Genomic DNA, 23556 nt, shown 5'->3' with positions numbered 1-23556 from the left:
GCCTCTTTGACATATGGGAATTGGGCCCATCACCCTGGTCTTGCTCCACTCCCTGGGGGACCAGGAGGCTATTGTGAGGTGCGCAGGTGGCACCTAACTGGCGAGGAGGGCCGCTTTGTCCAGGCCTGGCTGCCCCAAGGGAGGCCCAGTTCTTTACTATTCCATACCCCTGTCCTTTGTGCAGCATGTACCTCTGAGAGACTGCCTGGTACCAAGGACCAGTGTGGGTGCTGAGCAGCAACACACCAGCTCTTATGTCAGCAGGACACTGGCTTTGAACAGCTCACACACAATGTAACAAGCTTTGTGCAGGAGACGAGCCACATACCAAAATGGCGTCGTTCTGGAGATCCGGGTATCTTCTTAGACAGAGGCATCAGCTGGGGCCTGTGGGAGGGGCAGGACTGATAGGCCAGTGGGAGGAAGAGGAGGCCTGGGGGAAAAGCAGAGGCCACAGAGACCCCATGGGGCGTTAGCTTGCTAGGATCAACCGAGAGAAGGGGAAGCAGAGATGCGTGGTCGGAGAAGCAGTCTCTCCAAATAGAAGGCGTCTCAGGAGGGCTGTGGGCCCCTGCCCACCCCTGGTCAGCAGTTCGGCCTCCTGCCTCCACAGAGCAACCTCAGTTCTGGGCTCTGAAGCTGTTGCTGAGCAGTGATTGCCCCCAGGTCCCCGTTGAACCCCGGGCATGACTTTTTGGGAAGTGGCAGCATATGTAAATGTGGCCACGTGTACCCCACGTCCACAGGAGACAGGGCGTTTCATTGAGATTGTGGCCATGAGGACTAGGGACTCAGTTCTCCCGCTGTGCTTCTCATGCCATTTAATTGTGGAGGAAATGGGCAGTGGACCCTTGTCTATGCCCGGCAGATGAGCCGTGGTCCCAGTCCTGGCTAGGGGTGGGAGCCTTTGGAGGAATTTTTTGTTATTTTTACTTTTATTTATTTATAAATTTTTTTCGGAGGAATTTTTAAGTATTAGTGATACTGGCCCCAGCCAGGCGTACAGAGCCAACCTTCCTGGGCACTTCCATGCAGATGTCTGGTTCCTGCATCTGTGCGATGGAATCCTGCTCACTTCTTCCCAGTGGACACTCATGCAAATGCCAGTACACCTAGTAAAATGCTAGCACACACTAGTATATACTAGTACAAACACTAATACACAATAACACACATCAGCACCCATGCTAATACCCACGCTAGCACACACTAGCTCACCTAGTACACAATAACACACTAGTACACATGTTAGTATACATGTGAGTGCATACTAACACCTACAAGCACACTTGATTGTACACACACTAGTAGCTCACACTAGCACATGTGCTAGCACACATGATAGTATACACACTAACATGCACACTAGTGTATACTAGTACACACGAATACACTAGCACAGACTAGCACATACACTAGTATACAGTCTAGTACACACTAGCACACACACGTAGACATGCTAGCACCCACACTAGCACACCTAGTACACATCTAGTATGCACTAGCACATACACTAGGAAACATCAGCACACACGAGTGCCTATGCTAATACACATACATGCTAGTTCATACCACCACACACGTGTTAGCACACAGTAATAAACACGTGTACACACTGTAGTGTACTTTGTTTGGAGTCCCAGGGCAGAAGGGTCTCCCAGAAGGATGTAGTGAGGGAGAAAGAGTGGGGGTCCCCCAGGGCTCATATTCTCCAACCGTGGAAGTCAGAAGTGTCTCACGACTGGGGCTTTTCTTTCCCCACCTCACCTCTTCCTCTGTTTTTTTCACTTAAAAATATATCCTTTACGTACCATAAAATTCCACATTTTAAAGTACATAATTGTAGTATATTCACAAGGTTGTGCAGTTATCACCACTAACCTCTGTCTAGTTCCAAAACATTTTCATCGCCCCAAAAGGAAGCCCCAGCCCCATAAGTATCACACTCCAGCCCCCTTCCCCAGCCCCCGGCACCACTAATATACTTTCTGTCTATGGATTTGCCTATACTGGAGGTTTCATATAAATGAAACCATATAATATGTGGTCCTTTGTGACTGGCTTCCTTCACTTAGCATAATGTTTTCAAAATTCATCCATGTTTTAGCATGTGTCAGAACTTCATTTCTTTAAAGGCTTAATAATATTCTATTGAACAGGCATACCACATTTTGTTTATCCATCATCCATTGATAGACATTTGTGTTGCTTTCACTTTTTGGCTATCGTGAATAATGCAGCTATGAATATTCTTGTACTAGTTTTTTTACAAACATGTTTTTATTTCTCTTGAGTAAATACCTAGGAGTAGAATTGCTGGGTCATATTGTAACTATGTTTAACTTTTTGAGAATCTGCCAGACTGGTTGTCACAGTAGCTGCCCCATTTTACACCCACTAACTGTGTGTGACGGCTCTACTTTCTCCACATCCTTGCTGACACTTGTTATTATTGGCTGTCTTTTTTATCGTAACCATCCTAGTGGGTGTGAAGTGGTTTTGATTTACATTTCTCTTAATATAATAACCGATGAGACTGACCGTCCTTGTCATTGTTGGCCATTTCTGCATCTTCTCTGAAGAAATGTCTATTCAAGTTCTTTACTGATTTTTTTAATTGAGTTATTAGCATTTTTATTATTAAGTTGTAAGTTTTTCATACATTCTGGATACGAGACTCTTGTCAAGTATATAATTTGCAAATATTTTCTGTTATTCTTTTGGTTGTCTTCACTTTCTTGATAGTGTTCTATATAATATGAAAGTTTTAAATTTTGATGAAATCCAATTTATTTACTTTTTCTTTTGTTGCTTGTGTTTTAGGTACCTACCTAATAAACCATTTTCTAATCTAAGATCATAGAGATTTACACTTATATTTTCCTTCTAAGATGTTTACATTTTTAGCTCTTAATTTTAGGTCTTCTATACATTTGGAGTTAATTTTTATTTATATATGGCGTTAAGTGGGGTTAGTATTATTGTTTTTTGCATTTAAATGTCCAGTTGTCCCAGCATCATTTATTGAAAAGTGATTTTCAATAAAATGCCCAGATAGTTTCCTATCAAACTATCTGGGCATTTTATTGAAAATCACTGGACTATAAATGTGGGAGCTTATGTGTGGAATCTGTTCTATTTTATTGAACTATATGCCCGTATCTATGCCAGTACCACACAGATTACTATAGATTTGTAGTAATTTTTGAAATCAGAAGGTGTGAGTCTTCCAATTTGGTCCTTCTTTTTCATGATTGTTTAGCCATTCTGAGATTCTTTTATTTCCATGTGAATTTTAAGATCAGTATTTTAATTTCTGCAAAAATAGAAGCTAGCATTTGATAAGAATTTTATTGAATCTGTATATCAGTTTGGATAATTAACAATACTAAGCCTTCCAACACCTGAACAATATCTTTCCATTTAGTTAGATATTCTGTAATTTCTTTTAAAACTTATTTGTTTGTGTAAGGTAATTAGTAACATCCTCTCTTTTATTACTGATTTTAATAATTCGAGTCTTCTCTTTTTCTTGGTCAGTCTAGCTAAAGATTTGTCAAATTTGTTGATCTTTTCAAAGACCTCACTTTGGGTTCCACTGATTGTTTTTCTATTCTCTATGTCATGATCTCTGCTCTGTTCTTCATTATTTCCTTCCTTCTGCCTGTTTTGGGTTTATTTTGACATGTGTGACCTGGAGATGTGTTGGGGCCATGAGTGTCTACGACGGGGTGAGTGGAAATCATGTTATGGATTGATAATGAATTGATCGTTCGTGACTGTTTCTTTGGACCCTGAGTCTCTTCCTTTAGAACACTAGTGCAGCCAGAACACCAAGGGGGAAGGAAAACACATGTGTGCCTGTTCTTGGCTCTGCTGGAGCTGAGATCAAGCTTTGCTGGCCCTCTTTCACAGCCCTTCCTTTCTTGTTCCTGTAAATGGTCTTCCTCTCGGGTATCCTATGCCTGTCTGCTTTGTCTAAGAGTGAGGTTTCTTGTGCTTTCCCACTTGCAAGCTCTGTTATTACTTCACAAGAGTGAGAGCTGGCAAGGGTCCTTTTGACAGCCTTGCCAGTGCTCGCTGAGCCACTCTTCCTGACCAGAGCAGTGGGCCCTGCTTGGCCAGCAAACTCCATGGTGCCGATCACCAGAGAAGGCGGCACAGTCCGCTAGCAGCTCCACCTCGAGGGGCACCCAACCGAGAAATTACCTATTTTCAGGTTTCCAACATCTCCAAAACAATCAAGAGCTTGTTTTCTATTATTAAGAAATTACAGAAAGAATAAACAGCTGACAGGCTTTTGATATCTGGCTCTTTCTAAGATCAGGAAGGCTTTCAAAGCAAAGCATAAGGGTGGGGGGCTGGGTAGCCAGAAGGTGGGCCCTCTGCTGGTGACCACAGATGGTGCTTTGTCACCACACACCAGGATGTCTCTGCAGCTATCTCATGCCTGCACACCAGCCCAGCTCAGCAGGAATGTTGTGTTTCTTCCTAGTGGAGCAGGAAGTGGAGGTGCCAGCACGTGCCCATGTCCAGGGAAAGAAAAAAATGGAAACAAGATTTTACAGCTGCAAGCTCTTACTCTGTGAGACGTAACTATTTTTTAAGGGTCAGGTTGAATATCAAAACCTATAAATGTTAAAATAAATACAAATATTGTATTTCTGGTACTTTAGATTCTGGATTAGTTGATTGTTTTTGTTACTTGGTATGTTTCGAAGTCCTTTCCAGGACATAAGAATGGCCAGTGCAGCAAATATTGTATTTTCTCCCGTTATTTACCTTTAACATTCCTAAACATTTGTGAAATTTGTTTGGCGTAGAATAGGCCTAGGCAGATGCACCAAATGTGAATATACCTTTTCAAGTAAAATGAGCTTTGGCTTCCTGTGCTCCGAGCAGCCGGTGAGAGCGCCACACCCCCATCCCCAGGCTGTGCAGCTGAGCTGTAATCTTGCTAAAGCTGTTAGGGTGCTAATGAAGTGATGCCCGCAGCGGGGAGGAGGGTGTGATGGAGGCTAACACCGTTTTTTATCCTAGCTTGTGCATTTTGCATGCCAGATGGTAGGGTATTGATTTTTCTTTTTCTCCCGAGATGTCTTCATGTAACTGCTATCAGGAGCCAAGCTTTGTTTTGAGTCAGAGAAAAGAGCGTTTCTCAAATTGGTTTTTAAGAGGAATGAAAGTGACATCCACACGGTAGCTGGATGTGTTCTATCTAGGTGGCTGCTGTCCTGCATCTGGCAGCTCTTCTTTAAGACATACGACTGAGAAGAAGTCCCTTCCTGTTAGATCTTTAGCAATGCCATCCAGGTTGCTGGTCGTAAAAACCTGTTATGTCTGAGGCTACAAAAGGGGAGTGTACATACCTACCATCTGAACCTTCTTCCTGATCAACAACTGAATATATAAAAATGCATTTCATTAATGTGTACCATTTGCACAGAGAGGGAGCATGGGCCTCCCCTCATCCCTCCTGAGCAAGCTGTTGCCCCCACCTCCGGCTGCCTGTCTCAGACCTGCTGCCCTTTGGGGGCCCTCTCTCCCCCGACATATAATGGGTGAGTCCCTGTCCTTAAGACTTCAACCTGAGGGACCACTTTCTCCCAGAGGTCCCAACTACCCGAGGGGTCGACTGCCACCCTGCGTTTCTTTGTTGTTATATCTAGTTTATTTCCTCCCTTACATTACCGTACACAGTAATCACCTATTACCTATTTACTGTCACACTGTTCGTTGCTGTGCCAGCCAAGCAGACCTGAGCTTCACGGGCATGAGCTTCAGACTTGAGCTTCTGTCCCCTCACGGCTCCACCTCGGTTCCTGGAAATGTGCCACGAGTGTGAGAGCTCAACAAGTACTTGTTTAGCGATGAGTTAATGGATGAATAAATATTTGTTTAATGGTGAGTTAATAAAGGGAGGAAGATAACAAAAGACCAAGTCAGTAATTTGGGAGAGAAACACAAGCATATTCCAGAAAGTAGAATAAAAAGAAAAAGAGTTGAAAAATACTAGAGAGAGCTAATGGAAATAATGGAGCAATCCATGAGCCCCAACCTTATGCAACAGGTGTTCCAGAAGAAAATAGGAGAGAAATGGAGAGAGAAGAAATTTATAGAGAACTCCCCAGCACAGGACAGGGGTGGCGCCAGCTCTAAGAGCCGCAAGCGCCATGAAGGCGGAACAAAAGGAAACAAAACCCTTTACCCAGAAGGAAATATTCTGGTAAAATGTTGGAACCTAAAGTCTTCTCAGGAGGGCAAAGCAGCTCAGGCCACTTGACTTAATGAAAGAATGAGAGAACATGGTTATCCTCAACTTCCCAACAGCAAAGAAAAAAAGAAGCACTCAGATATCTGAGGAAAAACGATTATGCATCCATATGTAGCTGAACTGATGTCCAAATAAGGGGCTTAGGACTTCCACTTCTGACCACACTGAAATAGTGGGAAATGGATCCCTTCTCCTACCACAAACAGCTAAAGAGCCAGACACTGCACGAGTGAACCATTTTGGACATGGGGCAGCTGGCAGCTTAGCTCTGTGACCCCCAAGTAAGGGAAACAGATGAGGTGAACCACAGCATCCAGCTTTTGTCCTGGAAGTGTGGTGGTGACACAGGGCAGGGCGATGTCTTATGCAGAGCTCAGAGGTGGGTGAGGAGACAGAGTTTGGAGTTAGGGGTCTGAGGCCACTGTGGGCACGTTCTGAAGAGGAGGGGACTTCACGACGCTCCACAGGCCAGTGTGTGTACAGGGTGACACACCATAGAATCAGGCAGAACATGGGGGCTGTAAGACAAGGGGGCTCCCATTGCAGGGCTGGGAGTCATTCGAATCCCCACCAGTGCAGCCGAGCCCTGTTATTACTCAGAACACTCATCGTGGACTCTAGGAGGGCCACGCCTGTGTCGTGGGGCCAAACTGTCCCTAGACAAAGACTGCTGGTGCCTCCCTGGACAAAGCTTCAAACCAGAATTACCACAATCAGCCCAAAGCCAGAGCCCCTTAACTGCCAACCAGCACAGAGTCCAGCAATTCTGTTCTTTACGGATGACAACAGAATCTGGACACCAACAACATGAAATTCACAATGTCCAGCATCCCCTCAACATCGATATTCCAGAAACAGGAGAAGGTGAACTGCAACCCGGAGAAGGAACAGTCGATAGAAACAGACCCAGGAATGACAGAGCTGATAGAATTAGTAACAAGGACAAAGAGCTAGTATAACTATGTTCCAGGATTTAAACAAAACCATGAGTCCGGACAGTTGGTCCTGGACCTGCAGTGGAATCAGGCATGAGTGAAGCTTGAGACAGGCTGGGCGGTGAGGGGTGAGAAATGGTCTTTTGCTGCTGAGAGGCACATGCAGCATGGAGATTATGCACAGGCTGTAGCTGTAAGCCCCATCAAGCTGCCAGGGCCTCATTTTCCCGCCTATAACATGCACTTAACAAAAATATGACTTTGTAAAATTGTTGGAGAGATCAACGTGTGAGTCACGTAAAGCTCTCAAGCAATGCCTGGCTCCTAGGGAGTGAAGGCAGTGACGTTGCTCGTGGAAATCACCAGAAACATGTCCTCCTCAGCCGAGGCTCCTGTACCCTGAATGCAATGCACACTTCCTCCCACCCCACAAATGTTTTCTGACGGCTAATCGGTGCATCCATTACTCTTTATTAGACAGGAGCTTCTGGGCAGTTGATGACCAACACCGTGCCACAACTCATGGCTCTTGGCCCTGAGCTGTTAAAACAGCTGCCTTCTCGGACCTCAGAGCAGCCTTGAGAGACAGGCTGTGGCCCCTTCATGTCCTGCTCCTGATCATCCCTCCCACTTCTCTCCTCAGTATCCTCGAGTGCCAAGGCCTCCCTATCGTGAATGGGCAGTGTGATCCTTACGCCACTGTGACACTAGCAGGACCATACAGGCAAGTAGCCATCACCTGCACCTGCCCACAGCCTCCGGGCCTGGAGGGAGGGTGGTAGTCACCTGGACTGATGGTGAGGATTTCTCAGTCAGAGGAAGACAGGATGCGCTGCGTGAGGTAGAACATATAACTTTGACTTCCTTTTGTTTCCTTTATTGCTCTAAAATTGTTTCGTAAAAAAAAGAAAGCCTTTATGTTCTTCATGTTGGGTATTTTTGGCTCAGTAAAGGTTCCTGATTTGCATACCATCTGGGGTTGGAGACAAACAGAAATATTTATAAGATAAATAAAGGCAGTAAATTACTTGTGCATTTGATAGCTCAGTCTCAAGGCTGAGAGATTTGGCATCAAAAGTGTTATTTTTAATTTTGATTCTTCCTCCCTCGATTACAGATCGGAAGCAAAGAAGACGAAAGTGAAAAAGAAGACCAACAACCCTCAGTTTGACGAAGTGTTTTATTTTGAGGTTGGTATTTCAGTGGCATGAATGTTAAGCTGAAACCCTACACCCAAGATTCTTTGGCAAAAGTCTAGATCTGAAGGATCTTAGTCACTTGTTTCCTTCTGAAAGCTCTTGAGCGATTCCCCACACCCAAGAGTCCCCTCCCGCCCTGAGTAGAACTTTCCTCTCCTCCCTAGAAAGAAAGGTCGTCTGTTGCTTCCAGAATGACTCAGTTTTGAGTCGAATACTGACAAATTCATACTTTCCAAATTATCGGGACTTGTTTTTTGTTTGTTTGTTTGGTTTGGGGTTTTTTGTGTTGTTTTTTTTTTTTTTTTACCCATTCTAGTCAATTTCTCAGAGCAGTGGAGGGAGGCTTGTTTCACTAGAAATAGTGAGGGTTTTGAAGCAAAAGAGGAAGTGCATTCGGACACAGAGATCCCCTTGGCTGCCTCTCAGAATGCGAACCAAAATTAGTAAGATGAAGGCATGAGGGATTGAAGACCAGAACAGGACAACAAGCCAACACGGCTGGTTTAGTTTTAAGACAGCGCATATGGACTATATTTAGGCAGGTGTTCTTTCTGTCCGCAAAGGTTTCTGGAATGCTTAACACGTACCACATCATGGGTAGGTAAGGATGACTAAGGCCTCCACTCCCGTCTTCATGAACCCACTACTTAACAGAAGAGAGCACATTTGAATGTATTATTCCACTTAGTCTAGTGATTGTTAGTTAGGTCAGTGGGTTCAGGGAACAGAAAGCAAAGGCAGCCACCAGTCCTGCCTGGGAAGTGGGGCAAAAGGCTTCCCAGCATGGTGACATCTGAGCAGAGTCTGGGACGGGAGCATGTACGTGTGTGGAGCATTGGGAGGCCGCAGGAAACTGTATCTAGAATGTAGAGTGAGGTTGGGGTGAAAATGGAGACTTTTGGAAAAAGAAGTTGGAGAGTTGAGTTAGAACCAAGAGGCTCACGGGCAGAGAACCTGGACCTTTTCCTGCTGGTGTCCAGAAGCTCACACGTTTCCTAAGTGGACGGGGCTGCCAGCCAACTTGGTTGGTGCAGCTGTGAGGAGAGGTGTCCAGGCGGGATCTGGAGCCCTTCTCTTTCCCAGATGGGCGTTCTTGCTTTATAGTCAGGCAAAGAAAATGGTTTTTAAGAGACTCAAGATAAGGCAGGAAGCTGATGTGGTCCCCGCAACCTCAGGGGGACTCGTGCTGGGTCTCCAAAGGCAAGGAAGAAGTCTGGAACAGCAAGCGTAGGGAAGTTTTTAATATGAACTGTGCATCAAAGGTGGCAACAACCTTCCATGCCTAGGCTGCCTGGAATGGCTTAGATCAGCGCTTTCCAAACTTGTGTTTTTAGTACAACACACATTAAGGCATAAGCTTTAGTTTGCGACAGGCTTCACTTGAACAGCTACATCCGCTCCCACCCAGTTCTCACTCTCATGAGGAGTGGTGCCTGTTTTCTATCCCGTGTGCTTCTATTCCACTCTGTAAAAATGTGGGACTCAACTCACTGGATTAATTTGGTGACCCCCCCAGGTACGATCGTAGTTGGGACTGACACCTTTGGAAACCTAGGGAAGGCCTCGACCTGGGACCTCGGCGCTGCTGGTTAGGGCCCACCCGATGCCTGCCTCCCTCGGGGCCGTGGAATATGCTTCTGTTTGGAGTTTATGTCCTTTGACTCAAAGGGCTCAGCCCTGCTTAGCAGCAGATCCCTTCCTGTCGTGTTCTCCTCATCTCCTTTCAGCCTCAGCTGGCGAGCAGCCTGGGGCTGAGCCCCTGGCAGGGGGCACATGCAGCTTGGCTGAGCGCGTGGGGCTGGCACGGGCCTCCTACAGGCATTTCAGCAGGAGGCAGATCTTTTTCTTCCAGGATAACAGCTAGACTTATCTAAAAATCCTTAAATATTTAAATGAGATTATTTAAATTCTGTAAGAGCCTCTTTCGTTTACTGGATAGACGTGTTAAGTGACAGGCAGGAATAGGAGGGAGAAGAAAACAGACCAGCTCCTGTGGCCATACTGCTGGAAGCCGGACACCTTATCACAGAGCTGTGAGCCGCACCAGGCGGGAGGCGCCAGGGGGCTTCCTGGAGGAGGTAGCATTTCAGAGACCCTTGTTGGCTTCCCAGCATGGGCCTGAGTAAGGAAGGGACCCAGTAGTGAGCTGGGTGGGGGATAGAGGTTGTAGAAAGACCCCCGTGTGCTAGGTGAGGAGAACGAGTGGAGGTCTCGGGAAGCCTTCAGAAGCCTTCAGAAGCTTTTGCCAAAGTGGATAAGCTTTTGCCAACTGGGCTATGGCTGGTGGGAGCCCTGCTTGGGTGAGAGATGAACAGGCTGCCAACAGGATGCAGCAGGTGGAGGCAGTGAGATGGGAAGGCTGGGAGGAGTGGAATCAAGGCACAAGGGAGTAGAGGTCAAGAGGGGAAGGTGACTGGAGCTCTGGGACTGAGTGGCCCAGAGCGCTTGTGGGTGCTGGGAGGACTACATGGAGGTTAGCAGAAAGTGCCTGGTGCAGCCTCACGCCCCTGGCTCCCAGGAGGTCGGGCTGGAATCCAGCCTCTGCTCGTCCACAGGGCACATGGCCTCCTCTCCAGAGCCTGGGGGCCGTCCCCACGGAGCAGGCACTCAGTCTAACTCACTCTCCCTCTGTCTGCACTACCAGGTGACCAGACCCTGCAGCTACAGCCGAAAGTCCCATTTTGACTTTGAGGAGGAGGATGTGGACAAACTTGAAATCCGGTGAGCGAAAATCTGTGTTTCAGGATTTCTTCTTGGCAGCTGCAGTCTGAGCTCACCTCTCTTGTTCATTTTTTTGTTTGTTTGTTTTGTTTCTAAAAATAGAGGAATGGCTAGGAAGGAATTTCAGTGTTCTTGGTACTTTTAACACGAGGATATCAGAAGTTGAAGTGAGTCATAATCATCCCAGATATTTGGCTGGTCGTGGCTGAAAGGACGTTTACTTGCCCAAGGGGCAAACTCAATTTTATAGTTCATTTTGCAATATCTTCTAAGAATCGAAGGTCAAAGGCTTTATGCTACTCAGTGTGTGTGAGGCTCTGTCCACCAAGTGCCATCGCCCAGCCTAGCACACTTGTCCTGGCTGCTTAGAGATCCTTGTGATACTGCCTTCAGTGTGCAGAGTCCATACTTGTCATCCTCAAAGATCGTAGCATCAAGTTCACCAGCACTGGTCTTAGGATCCACTCAGGGCCTTCTTCCGGTCAGCTACGTTGGTAGGAAGCCCCGCCAGCCTATAGCACCTCCCTTGGGTGTGAGGTACCCTGGGAGAGACAAATCATAAGCCAGGGCATACTTTCCTGTCATCCTGGGCTAGGGTGATCACATGTTGGTCTGACTAGCCTGTTCAGGAGAACCGTAGGAATGCTCCTGATTTGACATGTGTGTTTTTTTTTTTTTAATTAATTTTTTTATGGTGACATTGGTTAATGAAATCCAATGTTTCAACTGTATACTTTAACAGTAAAGTACATATATATTTACACTGTATGTTCACCTCCCATAGTTAGATTTCTTTCTGTCACCACATATTTGACCCCTTTAATCTCGTCCACCTTCCCCCTCCCCTGTCTCTCTCCCCTCTGGTAACCACTAGTCCATGTCCATGAGTCTCTGTTTTCAACATGGTTTAACATCTACTTTCCTTAGGGCCAGAGTTTCCATGAGGTTCTGCTAGAAATACCTCAGACGCTCATTTGTGGGGCACTCTGGTGTCCCTCCCATGAACGTGTAGCGGCTTTCCAGTCCTCCGAGCATTAACCAAGCCATGGTGTGGGGGAACTCCAGGTGGGATGGGGGCCGACCATTGGGGTGCAGGGTGCAGGCCAGGACTCTTCCCTCCCCCAAGTGTGGACCCTGCGACTCTTTCCGCATCTGTCTCCCGGGTTCAAGTCCTGCGGGACCGAGGCCTCCACACACAGATCTTGGTTTGAGCCCAGTTTTAAATGTTCCCAGTTAGTTTACATTTTCCATTTCAAAATACTGAACCGGAAGCAAAGTGACCCCAAGTTGAGTGTCTGAGAAGGTCCCCACTGGAGGTTCAAAGGCCTTGTTTAAGGTTTAGCTGTACACCAGCTTCCTTCAGACACACAGCTCCCCTTTCGTGTTCAGAGAAAGAAGTGTTTATGAAAGAGTAGACTTTGAATTTAAGAGAGAAGTACTATGTTTTGTTATATTTTGTTTTTTTTCCTGAACATACAAACCAAAAATGTTTTCAAATGCTTCTCCTACTAAAAAGAAGAGAAGACTGCCTGGTGACTTGTTTTATATTACTAAAGTGTTGCTTGGCAGATTAAAGGTTCTTCTGCTTGTTCTTCTGTAAGTGACATGCTGCGGAACAGTGCTTATCTTCACCTACTGACGTGCACGTGCTCCCATTTTACACCCTTTCCTTTCTGTGCTGTCCGCTGCTCCCTCTTGGACTTGCAAGGGTGACAGAAGGGCTCGTGCAATCTCTAGAATTTTCCCTTTGACTGCCAAGTATGGTGAGAACTGATCTTATATTTCCAGCTCCTAAAGTAACCTTTGGTTAAGTTGTTTACTGTGAGTGTTCGTGATGTTTGCTTGTTAGCACTGGGAAACGTTCACCTCCATCAGCCATGCATGTACAGTCACCATGTCCCCAAATTGGAGAAAACAGTGAGAATTTCACCCAAGGAAAAAGGTTAGTGAGTGACCAGACTCTTCAGCAAGGTGGGAGTGAACTTTTTCACAAAAATAGTGGTACATTGTGCTGTGGTCGCATCTGTCAGCTAGCCAGTCTTCCCCTCTGTGTTGGGAGTGTCAGGCCCCCTTGGTCATGAGTCACACTGATACGTCCCAGGGATCATGGGTACAGGGTTCTGAGTGCAGAATGAGAAGGAGGGATTAGAGACAGTTTTTCTTTCCAGGTGTACTTTCCTGTGATGGAAGGTAGGGGGCATCCTGCTTGTTAAGTTGGACGGCCGAGTCAGTCCTCTGCGGGCACCTCTCTGCGGCAGCCTCCGCAGAACTGGACTTCATTTATTCATGCCACTGAGTTGAGCCACGCAGACTGAGGTCACCCTGATGGGCTCTCCTTCTATGTCTGAGACTCTGCAGCCTTGAAGGACAATAGGTTCTGCTACATTTGGGCCTCTCCTGGGTAAAAGGAATGGACGCCGCTGGCTTCAGGTCATAGCAGTTCCCTCCTGTTACAAAGACAGGAGCCCCACTCCCCCCGACATCAGCACAAGGGCTTTGCCTCCACTTCCTTCCTTTCTCCGCAGCTGGGGGAAATGCATGTCTTCTTTTGAAAGTCAGGTCCTGCTTTGACCTCACATTTTAAATGTCCTCAGTCAGTGTAGATCTTCACGGAGACCGACGTGGTGGGACTCAAGGCTCCATCCTGCTTAAAGGGGAGAAAGAAAGAACCTTGGCGACAGTCCCTGCCCCTTCTTTAAAGAGATCCTTACGGCAAGTGTTGTTTTTCAGAGTTGACCTCTGGAACGCCAGTAACTTGAAATTTGGAGACGAGTTTCTGGGAGAACTCAGGATTCCCCTGAAAGTGCTGCGGCAGTCCAGCTCCTACGAAGCGTGGTAAGGTGGCTGCGCGCGCGCCTGGCCTCGCGCCAGAGGGCTGGTGCATGGGAGGACAGAGTTACCAAGGTGAAAGGACATGAAACTGCCTCTTAGCAGCCACAATGAAATGGCACAAGTCAGCACCCCACCTAGCCACCTACCCATGGTCGTAACCAGCTCTGGCATGGTGATGGGGTTTCAGGTGAGACATAGCAGGAGGATAGGTACTGGTGCAGGTGGTCACGCTGAGAGCATGAGAAGTGGTGGCTGAGAGCCTAAAACGGAGAAGGGCAGGGGCATGAACTGTGTTTTGGGTCAGATCGCTGAGGGCAGGCAGCTGGCACACTTTGGAGCATGACTGTACCAGGCTCTGCCCCATGGCAGGCATTTATGACCTTTGCCTGTTGTCAGAAGTGTCACCTGATGACAGAGGCGTGCAGGGCGCTGTGGGTTTTAAGCAAATCTCCATTTAAATCTGCACATCTAAGTCGAGGGGGTCCCAGCTCTGAGTGAGTCACCCCTCCTCACTCACATATCCCAGAAGACTAAGCCTTCACTACTTTCCATGTCTTTAGTTCTTGTTTTCTCTAGGGTACCTTGTATTTTGGCATAAGGAATATGCCTTTGTTTTCTTTCATGATCATAAATCACATTGTATCACAATGCACATCATCACGATGACGCTGGAGACACACATTACACATCTCCTTTAGCAGACACACAAGATGGGGAGAAGGTGCAGGTCGCACACCACACGTCTCATGTCGCGGGCCCAGATCTCACACGACACTCCGCATATAGAGCTCTGCATGTCTGCAGACTTGCGGTGTGAGTAGATTTTTGTGTTATGCTTAGTGGCAGTTTCTCGTTCCCAGGAAACTGTGGAATTTGTGTCTAATTCCACGAGGACAGCACCAGCCCAGTCCCCAGCCAGGTTCTGGTTCCTGCCAGGAGGCATTGTTTAGCTGAGCAGCCCCTGCCCTTTTAACCAAGGATGCGATATTCACCTGATAACCCAGTGGAAGCCCCCCGAGGACCCATGTGTTTGGTGCCTCTACCAGACAGACACAAGTTCTACCCACATAGCCTCTGTGACTGCCTGGCTAATAAATTCAGAGTAAGCAGGGTTCCCCCAGGGCCACACTGGGTAGGACCAAAGAGAAAAGAGTGGCCTGTTAGAAACCACCACCAAAGGGACCGGGCGCCCGGTGGTCTGCCCGGCTCACCAGCGCAGGCTCGCCATCCCCTCATGCCGAAAGCCCTACCACACATTTCTTAGAATAATTTCAGTTTTGCTCTGCTTATCGCTAGCCAGCGTCTAGTGTTAATCTTCCCAGGTGAATTATTTTCTGCAGTTTCCTGTAACATCTGCACTCGTTTCTCTTCCTTCTTGTCCTCTCCTTTCCTTCCACCCATCCCGCTTTCCCACCTTAACTTCTAAGTCTATGGGTCTATATAGTCAGCCCCGACAATAAACATTCGTGGCGAACCCCTCAGGTGTATGGACGCCGCAGAGGGGTGTCCTGCAGAATCACGCTGGAGCCCCCTCCTGCCTCATCCCCTGACACAGAATCCATGATGGGAGGACCAGCCCCTGGGAGGTGCTGCCCTCACGCTGCCTTGTCCTTGTGTCCTGTGCCCAGGTACTTCCTGCAGCCCCGAGACAACGGCAGTAAGAGCCTGAAGCCAGGGGATCTAGGGTCCCTGCGGTTGAACGTGGTTTACACAGAAGACCATGTCTTCTCTTCTGACTACTATAGCCCCCTGCGGGACCTTCTGCTGAAGTCTGCGGACGTGGAGGTACTCTTGTGCCAGGTGCACCCACCCGCAGCCCAGTCCACCTGCAAACCGCTGACCCACCCCGTCCCTGCCCAGCTCCTCTTCCTCGCCTCCGCAGACCAACCCTCGTCTTCTCTGTCCCTTGGCCACCCACCACACCTGCCAGGCCCTCCTTCCCTGTCCACCTGGGGCCCAACACCTGGGCTGCCTTCTCCTGCTTGGTGATGTTCCCCTGCAGACTGGCCCCTCCAGGCCTGCTTTGTGCTCAGAAACATCTGCATCTCCCTTCGCTATGGAGGTGTCATGGGGGATCAGAGGGCTGCCCTCCGATCAGGCTGTGTTCTTCTGCAGCCCGTCTCGGCATCCGCAGCCCACATCCTGGGCGAGGTCTGCAGAGAAAAGCAGGAGGCGGCCATCCCACTGGTCCGGCTCTTCCTGCACTACGGCCGGGTGGTGCCCTTCATCAGTGCCATTGCCAACGCTGAGGTCCGGAGGACGCAGTGAGTGCTGCCGCCGCCACCCCTGCCCGGGACTCCCTCACATTCCCCCAAGGGGGTCTGGCCTGGTGGCGGGGTGGGGCCAGGGCTGGGGGAGGTCCGGGGGACCCAGAAAACAGAAGTCTTCCTCGGAACGCATCAGAGCGCAGGGATGGGCAGCTAAAAGAAAATGTGTGGGTTCAGGTTTTCTTTCAGAGAGACACTTTTTCTTGGAAATCCCGAGGTGCGTGTGCATGACGGGGGTGAACGTGGCACCGGTTGCCCCAGGAATGGGCTCGGTTCGGTGTATGGCCCACGTAAGAGGACTGGGTCACTGCCGCCCCAGGAACTGTGCTTGCTGTATGGGGATGGGTTCTGCCGATAGTCGCTCCCTGGCACCTTTGGTTCAGAAACACCCAGAATGCACCCTTGTTGAGAGAGGTCATAAAGCACAGCCTACTCTGTTCACTTCCCTGCCAGATCTCCTGTGCTGACCCCAGGTTTTGTTTTTAAAGGTATTAATTTATTGCAATAATAAGCCTTGCAGAGGGGCAAGGCATGAAGTGGCAGCAAAGGGGCAGTACTGTCAGCTCGCTTTCCGCTTGATGGATTGATGGCTATGGGTGTGTCGCCGTTTTGCGGAATTCCACTGACTTTGTACAGGGGGTTCTTTACACAGGCAAGGCCTGGAGGCTCAGGACCCCCAGCTGCAAAACATCTGGCCTGGTCTTGTGTTTCTCCTAAGACACCTAATAGACAGGGCGAGTGTGTTTCTGCGTCCCATGGACAGGCGCCCAGGAACAAGGTCTGCTTCCTTTTTCACCTTGCTGGACTGAGGAGACAAAAATCACCCGATGCTGTTTTCCAGGGACCCCAACACCATTTTCCGAGGAAACTCGTTGACATCCAAGTGCATCGATGAGACGATGAAGCTGGCGGGAATGCACTACCTGCACGTCACCCTGAAGCCCACCATCGAGGAGGTGGGTCAGGGTCCCCGAGGCCCCAGCATTACTGGGCGGTGGCTGAGGGGTTTCCCCAGGAGCCCACATATCCGCGTGAAGAACAGGCAGATGCACAGAGACTGTAGTGCACAGGGACTTACCTGAACGCAGAGCCATCACTTTAATGTCAGCCTCTCTCCCAGCTTCACCACAGTGACCTTCTGTGTGTATGTATTCCAGAACCTTCCTCATTTTTCAAATTAAAAAAAAAAAAAAAAGAAACCCTTAAGAAAATCCATCATTCCAAAGACAGAAGGACATGCAAGAGAAAAACTGGTTCTTCACAGGATACCTCTTTCTCCATGAGTGTGGGGTCTCCCTGAATTCGTGAGGCCCAGAGCTATCTCCAGAGCCCCCAGCAGTCATAGAGGCTTTTCTATTGTCAGACACATTGGAAGGAATCACACACTTCCTTTCCAGATGACAGCGTTTCTTACTCGACCCCTTAATGTGATGCCTGGGCAGGCAGTGTTTCCCCTAGAACGGTTTCATAAAAAACAGGCCCTTTGCAATGTCAGAACATTTAAAATAGCATTCTGTTTTGGCCTGTGTGCAAAATCCTGGCAGCACTTTGAAGGAAAACCGTTGTTAAGCTTTATGACGCCTGATCCTGTGTAAGCTAATGCGGAACTGTCTCCAGAAAGCCCTGTTTTCACAGTACTTCATCCTCCCACACTGCCCTATGTCTTGCGCTGTTCCCCACGTTCCTCCCAGCAGCTGAGCAGGGGCTCGCCGTGAGCAGCCATTTTCTGAACAGGGCTCACAATGTCCGTCTCTGAGCTTGATGCCGCTAACCTCCACCCCACCTGTGCTCCTGGAGTTCGTCTCACTCACTCCTTGTCATAAATGCTCTTTCCAGATATGCCAGAGCCACAAATCCTGTGAAATTGACCCTGTGAAATTAAAAGACGGTGAAAACCTTGAAAACAACATGGTAAGGGGTTCTGGTTTGTCCACCAGCGCTTTCCAGAGCCAGTCGCCTCTCTTGAGCATTTTTGGGACATGGCCACTTTGATGCTCTGTGTCACTAAGATTCAGGTTGGGGTGGAGACCCAGCTGAGGCATGCTTTGTGAGGGTGCCCACTAGAGGCTGAGGTAGAGAGGCTGACTGTGTCAAGTGACCAGTCCTGGTTGATTATTTGCCACCACCTTTCTTTGCTCTTGACTTCTTTCCTTCTGACTAGCGTCACTCCGTGGCCTGCCACACTCAGCTCCTGCTCCTTCCCTCTCTCTGGCATACCAGGAGCCCCCCGTGGAGGTGGCCTCAGCAGCCTGACCAGTCTTCCCTGCCCGCCTTTCCCTTCCTCTCAGCAAACAGGTCCTAAACCTGGCCCACCCCAGGTCGTTCCCAGAGCTGTGTCCTGTTTTTTAAAACAGTGGAACTCCTTGATTTTGACACTTCACCCTACTGGTTTAGTCCTTTTTATGATTTTTTTAAATCCAGATCATGCCAAGTCTTTGTCATGTCTTTAAAGAAAAGAGATGAGATTCTCACCTTCGAGGACTTATAGTCCAGTGAAATGACCTCTACATTCAGTTAATGAGGTTAAGGGTGGAGGAGGGGGACACAATGTGGCTTATCCCTACACCCTGGAACTCCAGTTATTTATGCCATGTGAATTGCTATAACTACTCAGTATGTATTTTGAGAGGCTGTTTTTAAATCGTAATAGGAAGTGTATCTTCTGCCGCTGTGGCTCCTCATAGCTGCTCTGAGCCAGTCCCTTGCCTCTGGACTCTCTCCCTCCCCAGTGTGGTCGTGATGCTCCATGCAGTCTTGGGAGAGTATCTGGTCCAAATGAGCACCATAAGTATGTCTCACATCTCATTGCAGGAGAACCTGCGGCAATACGTTGACCGCATCTTCAATGTCATCACCAAGTCGGGGGTGAGCTGTCCAACTGTCATGTGTGACATTTTTTTCTCTCTCCGAGAGGCAGCTGCCAAGCGCTTCCAAGGTGAGTCTTCTGTGGATACGCTCATAAGGTGGAAAATAACTCCAGGCCCTCGCTGGGTGGTTCCCCTTCTCTGTGCCAGATACCTTAAAGCAAAGAAGGGACATTTCAGAGTCCCCATAAAGACCGTTCTAACGTAGCTGCTGGGCCAGCACTCAGATGTCAGTGCGAGGGGCCCGCGTGGCATCCCTCTCCATCTGTGTCCTGCTGGGCAGTGCTCCCTAGGTCCTGTCTACACATCCTGGGTGAACCAGTGCCCCGGCCCTCGACAATACCGGCTGGCCGAGGTTTGTCCCAGTGGTTTATTCGGGACGGAGTGTTAACTCGTCTGAGTTTGCGCCTCTGCAGTCAGAGAAGCGGCCCTTCTCAGTTCTCCCGCGGTTTCCTGCTGTGGTCAGTCACAACACCGCTCGGTGCCCTGTTATTTAGTGCTGCCTTGCTGCATTTTCAAGAAAGACAGGATGAGCCCTTTGGGGAATTGGGACTGGAGGGGTCCCAGGAACGAGCCCCCTCTTTTTAGTTATGCTGATTCCTCAGGGAGGCACCCAGAGCCACCCGGGTGGACTTCCTCTTGGGCAAAGTAGAAGTGTCCTGCCCTACTGGGCCTGGTCAGGTTAACAGGACCTGGGTGTAGAGGGCACACCAGCTTAGACTAGGTCTCAGAAGGTTAAGGAAGGAGCCACGGGGTGCCTGGCACTGTCCAGTAGGCACTGTCCCCAACTTGTTTCATTCGTCCCTGGGAGCCTGTAAATCAGCCCAGGTGTGACCTGCTGTCTTGGGGAACAGGTGAAACCTTGGTCTCCAAGTCCCTAGAGCAGTCCCTGTGGCCTGGACAGAAGGCCCAGAGATGAGCCCTGGCCCTGTCCCGCCACTCACCGGGGCACCTCAGTCCCCACCAGCTGCAGAGCCTGGGCCATGCGCTTCCGGCTGGGACCTCCTCCTTTCAGAGAGCTCAGGCTCCTTCCAGACTGAAGAGCATCAAGTGTCTGGGAGGGGCAGTTACCAATCACAGGAAGCCTCTGACCTCCTTTGCAATAAGATGGAAGTAAATAAATAATAAACAAACCATACCCTCTCACCTCAGATCTGAACAAACCAGCCAGTAATGAGGCATCTCCCTGTAATGCCACTAGGGCCTGGTGAGTGAGGTGTGTCTGTTACAGCCCAACTGTCAGTGCTGAGCTTTTAACAACAGTGACAGGGAGAGAGAGAGAGAGAGAGAGAGAGAGAGAGAGAGAGAGAAGGGATGGAGGGATGGGTGGGGAGAGGGAGAGGGAGAGAGACAGAGACAGAGAGAGACGGAGAGAAGGAGGGAGGGAGAGAGAGAGAGAAAGAGAGTAGGGCCAAAGAGAGAGCTTCGAGCCAGCATCTCCGCCTCCAGGAGGCCCTCGGGAAGAGCAAGGCTCTGGATTAGAGACTCCCTCCCCAGGTCCACTGCTGTCATCTCCAGAGAGCCCCGTTGAGTTGGCTCTCTCTTTGTCCTGGCCACAGATGACCTGGATGTGAGGTACACAGCTGTGAGTAGCTTCATTTTCTTGAGATTCTTCGCTCCTGCCATCCTGTCTCCCAACCTCTTCCAGCTCACGCCTCACCACACGGTAAGTGAGCATCAGCCTTTGTAAACTGGTAGACCAGTCCTCCTGTACCAGCCAGTCTTCCTGCACCAGCCAGTGACATGGAACTTGGGCCAGGGTCTCTTTGCGAGGGATGTGGAGGTGGGAGAAGAAGTTGTTGCATGATAATCAGGGTATGAACATGCCACGTGCCTGTAACTTTGTCTATAAGAAGGTTTAGCCACTTTTCTATATAAGTTGTGCCATTAAAAACCAGGGTTTTACCTACTAGCTGCTATTATGTTCTCTCTCCCACCATGGAAAAAATGGGAATACTTATGATCTGTCATATATTCCGTCATTTAACTAATGAACAAATATTTATTGAACACTCACTACGTACCAGGCTCCGAGCTTTCATGGAGCTAATGTTAGTGACACATAAGCAGAAAAAGGGCGAAGTGGGCACTGTGCTTTGTGGAAAGCCCAGATTGAGGGGATTCACAGGTGATGGGCCTGTTCCTGTTTTTGTTGGTTTTCAATTAGCTCTCCAAACCATGTAAAGGTAGATGCAAAACTGAGGACGGTAACCAAGCAAGGATGCTAAGTTGACAATGCTCCTTCCATGTGTTGAGTCCAGAGCACTGATTTCCAGCACCTTCTCATACATTGCTACTTAAGGAGCCACTGGCACCTTAAGATGCTGGGGTCTGGGGTCTGGGATCTGGAGTGACCTGAGAGCCTGCATTTTTAGCAACTCCCAGACCACATGGAATAGAAGAATCTAAATGAACTTTTCCAAATCCAGTGTTTGCATGTTTATTGTTTACTAGCAAACAGCATGCTTGTACTGTGAAGCTTTTAGGCGATGTCATTCATTTCGTTGGCTGTGTAATTCTCGGCTCAATCACAGCAAAGTAAAAAATGTAAACAAAACATGTTTCTCTTTCCTGTCTGACAGGACCCACAGACTTCTAGGACACTGACACTTATCTCAAAGACTATTCAAACTCTTGGCAGCTTATCCAAGTCAAAGTCTGTAAGTTGTTTATTTTAATTGTCTTCTCTTTTTGACATAAAGGAGTGTATTTTTAATGCAGTTTTAATGGTAAAGAACAATAAAGAATAAGGTTCATCGCCACCAAACCAGTATTACAAGAAATGTTAAAGGGACTTCTTTAAGAAGAAAAAGAAAAAAGATAAAAAATATGAATAATAGAATGACAATAGCTACATACCTATCAATAATTACTTTAAATGTAAGTGGATTAAATGCTCCAATCAAAAGACATAGGGTGGCTGAATGGAGAAGAAAACAAGACCCTAACATGTGTTGCATACAAGAGACTCACTTCAGATTGAAAGACACACAGACTGAAAGTAAAGGGATAAAAAAAGATATTTCATGCAAGTAGAAATGAAAAAAAAAAAAGGTGAGATAGCAATACTTACATCAGACAAAATAGACTTTAAAACAAAGGCTATAACAAGAGACAAAGACGTTTCATATACAATACCCAAGATATGGAAGCAACCTAAGTGTCTATTGATAGATATTGTATAAAGAAGATGTGAAATATATAGAGAGAATATTACTTAGCCATAAAAAAGAATGCAATCTTACCATTTGCAACAACATGGATGGACCTAGAGAGTATTATGCTAAGAGAAATGAGTCAGACAAAGAAAAAGAAATACCATATGATTTCCCTTACATGTAAAATCTAAAAAACAAAGTAAATGAATAAAACAGAAGCAAACTTAGGTATAGAGAACAGACTGATGATTGCCAGATGGGAGGGGGTTTGGGGGCTGGGTGAAAAAGGTGAAAGGATTAAGAAGTACAAATTGGGAGTTACAGAATAATCACAGGGATGTAAAGTACATCCTAGGGAATATACTCAATAACATTGTAATAACTGTATGGTGCCAGGTGGGTACTAGATTTGTTAGAGGGATCACTTCATAAGTTATATAAATGTCTAACCACTATGCTATACATACAATATATAAATGTCAACTGTAGTTGAAAAAATTTTTAAATGAGTCAAAAAAAGAACAGTAAAACCAGCTAGTCATCCCCGCCAACAAGCTTAGGAGATAGAACATTCCGGCACTTTCCAAGTGCCCCTTTGCCCCTCTGAGCTGTGACACTTTGCTGTTTTAGAGGAAAATTAGGATGGCACATGGTACGTTACCATCACCTGTAGCGTAGCTAACACATCCACTCCCGCGTGCAGATTCAGAGACTGAGCCTCCTCAGCTCCGCTGCCACAGGTGGCCCAGTCCTATTGCCATGAGCTGGCAGCAGCCTCGACCTTGAGCATCTGAGGACATCCGAATCTTAGGAAGGTCGAGTTGCTGCTAGACGGCCAGAGGGCTCATCCCCTTGCAGACAGCAGCACGCCCCTTTCCTTCCTGGGGCTCTGTATTCATTTCACTCCTTTCGGTGATAAATCTGTGTGTCCCCTTCATTGTCACTCACTTCATACTGGATGTAGGTGCTGAGTGCACCCCGAGGGTCTGCCCCAGGGCCTGAGGCCTCAAGAAAGTGTCTCATCACCAGCAGTTCTGAGGATGTTGGGAGGCAACATGCACAGATAGTGATGTGCAGACTGAGGTGGCTTGCTTCTTGGCGGTGGAGTTCAAGGTTGGCTCCGACAGTAGACAGGCCAACTTGGGTATGGCCTCCCCTTCTATCTGGAAAGGGTTGAGCAGCAACCCATGGAAGCCCCCGCTCCAGCCATCCTCATTCTGTTCTTTGTGGAGCTGTTAGTTTGCTTGGCTTTCTTTGGATCAGAGTAAAAGGAAAGATGTGCGGTCGCTAACGGGCAGGCTAAAGT

General features: G+C 48.0%; 1 protein-coding gene across 1 annotated transcript in view; it reads left to right on the top strand.

The window, feature by feature from the left end:
- Positions 1 to 23556, top strand: part of RASA3 (RAS p21 protein activator 3) — a 115522-nt gene that overhangs the window by 77721 nt on the left and 14245 nt on the right. Inside the window, exons 6-16 of the mRNA XM_011379550.2 lie at positions 7853 to 7933; positions 8327 to 8399; positions 11053 to 11129; positions 13860 to 13964; positions 15590 to 15746; positions 16077 to 16225; positions 17070 to 17184; positions 18065 to 18139; positions 19040 to 19163; positions 20652 to 20758; positions 21675 to 21759. Coding sequence (XP_011377852.1) covers positions 7853 to 7933; positions 8327 to 8399; positions 11053 to 11129; positions 13860 to 13964; positions 15590 to 15746; positions 16077 to 16225; positions 17070 to 17184; positions 18065 to 18139; positions 19040 to 19163; positions 20652 to 20758; positions 21675 to 21759 — 1148 coding nt within the window. The remainder of the gene's footprint in view (positions 1 to 7852; positions 7934 to 8326; positions 8400 to 11052; positions 11130 to 13859; positions 13965 to 15589; positions 15747 to 16076; positions 16226 to 17069; positions 17185 to 18064; positions 18140 to 19039; positions 19164 to 20651; positions 20759 to 21674; positions 21760 to 23556) is intronic.

Source organism: Pteropus vampyrus, unplaced genomic scaffold (genome assembly GCF_000151845.1).
Source record: "Pteropus vampyrus isolate Shadow unplaced genomic scaffold, Pvam_2.0 Scaffold363, whole genome shotgun sequence".
Taxonomy (NCBI): Eukaryota; Metazoa; Chordata; class Mammalia; order Chiroptera; family Pteropodidae; genus Pteropus; species Pteropus vampyrus.
The sequence above is the reverse complement of the archived record's forward strand: the minus strand, read 5'-3'. Positions and strand labels throughout refer to the sequence as shown.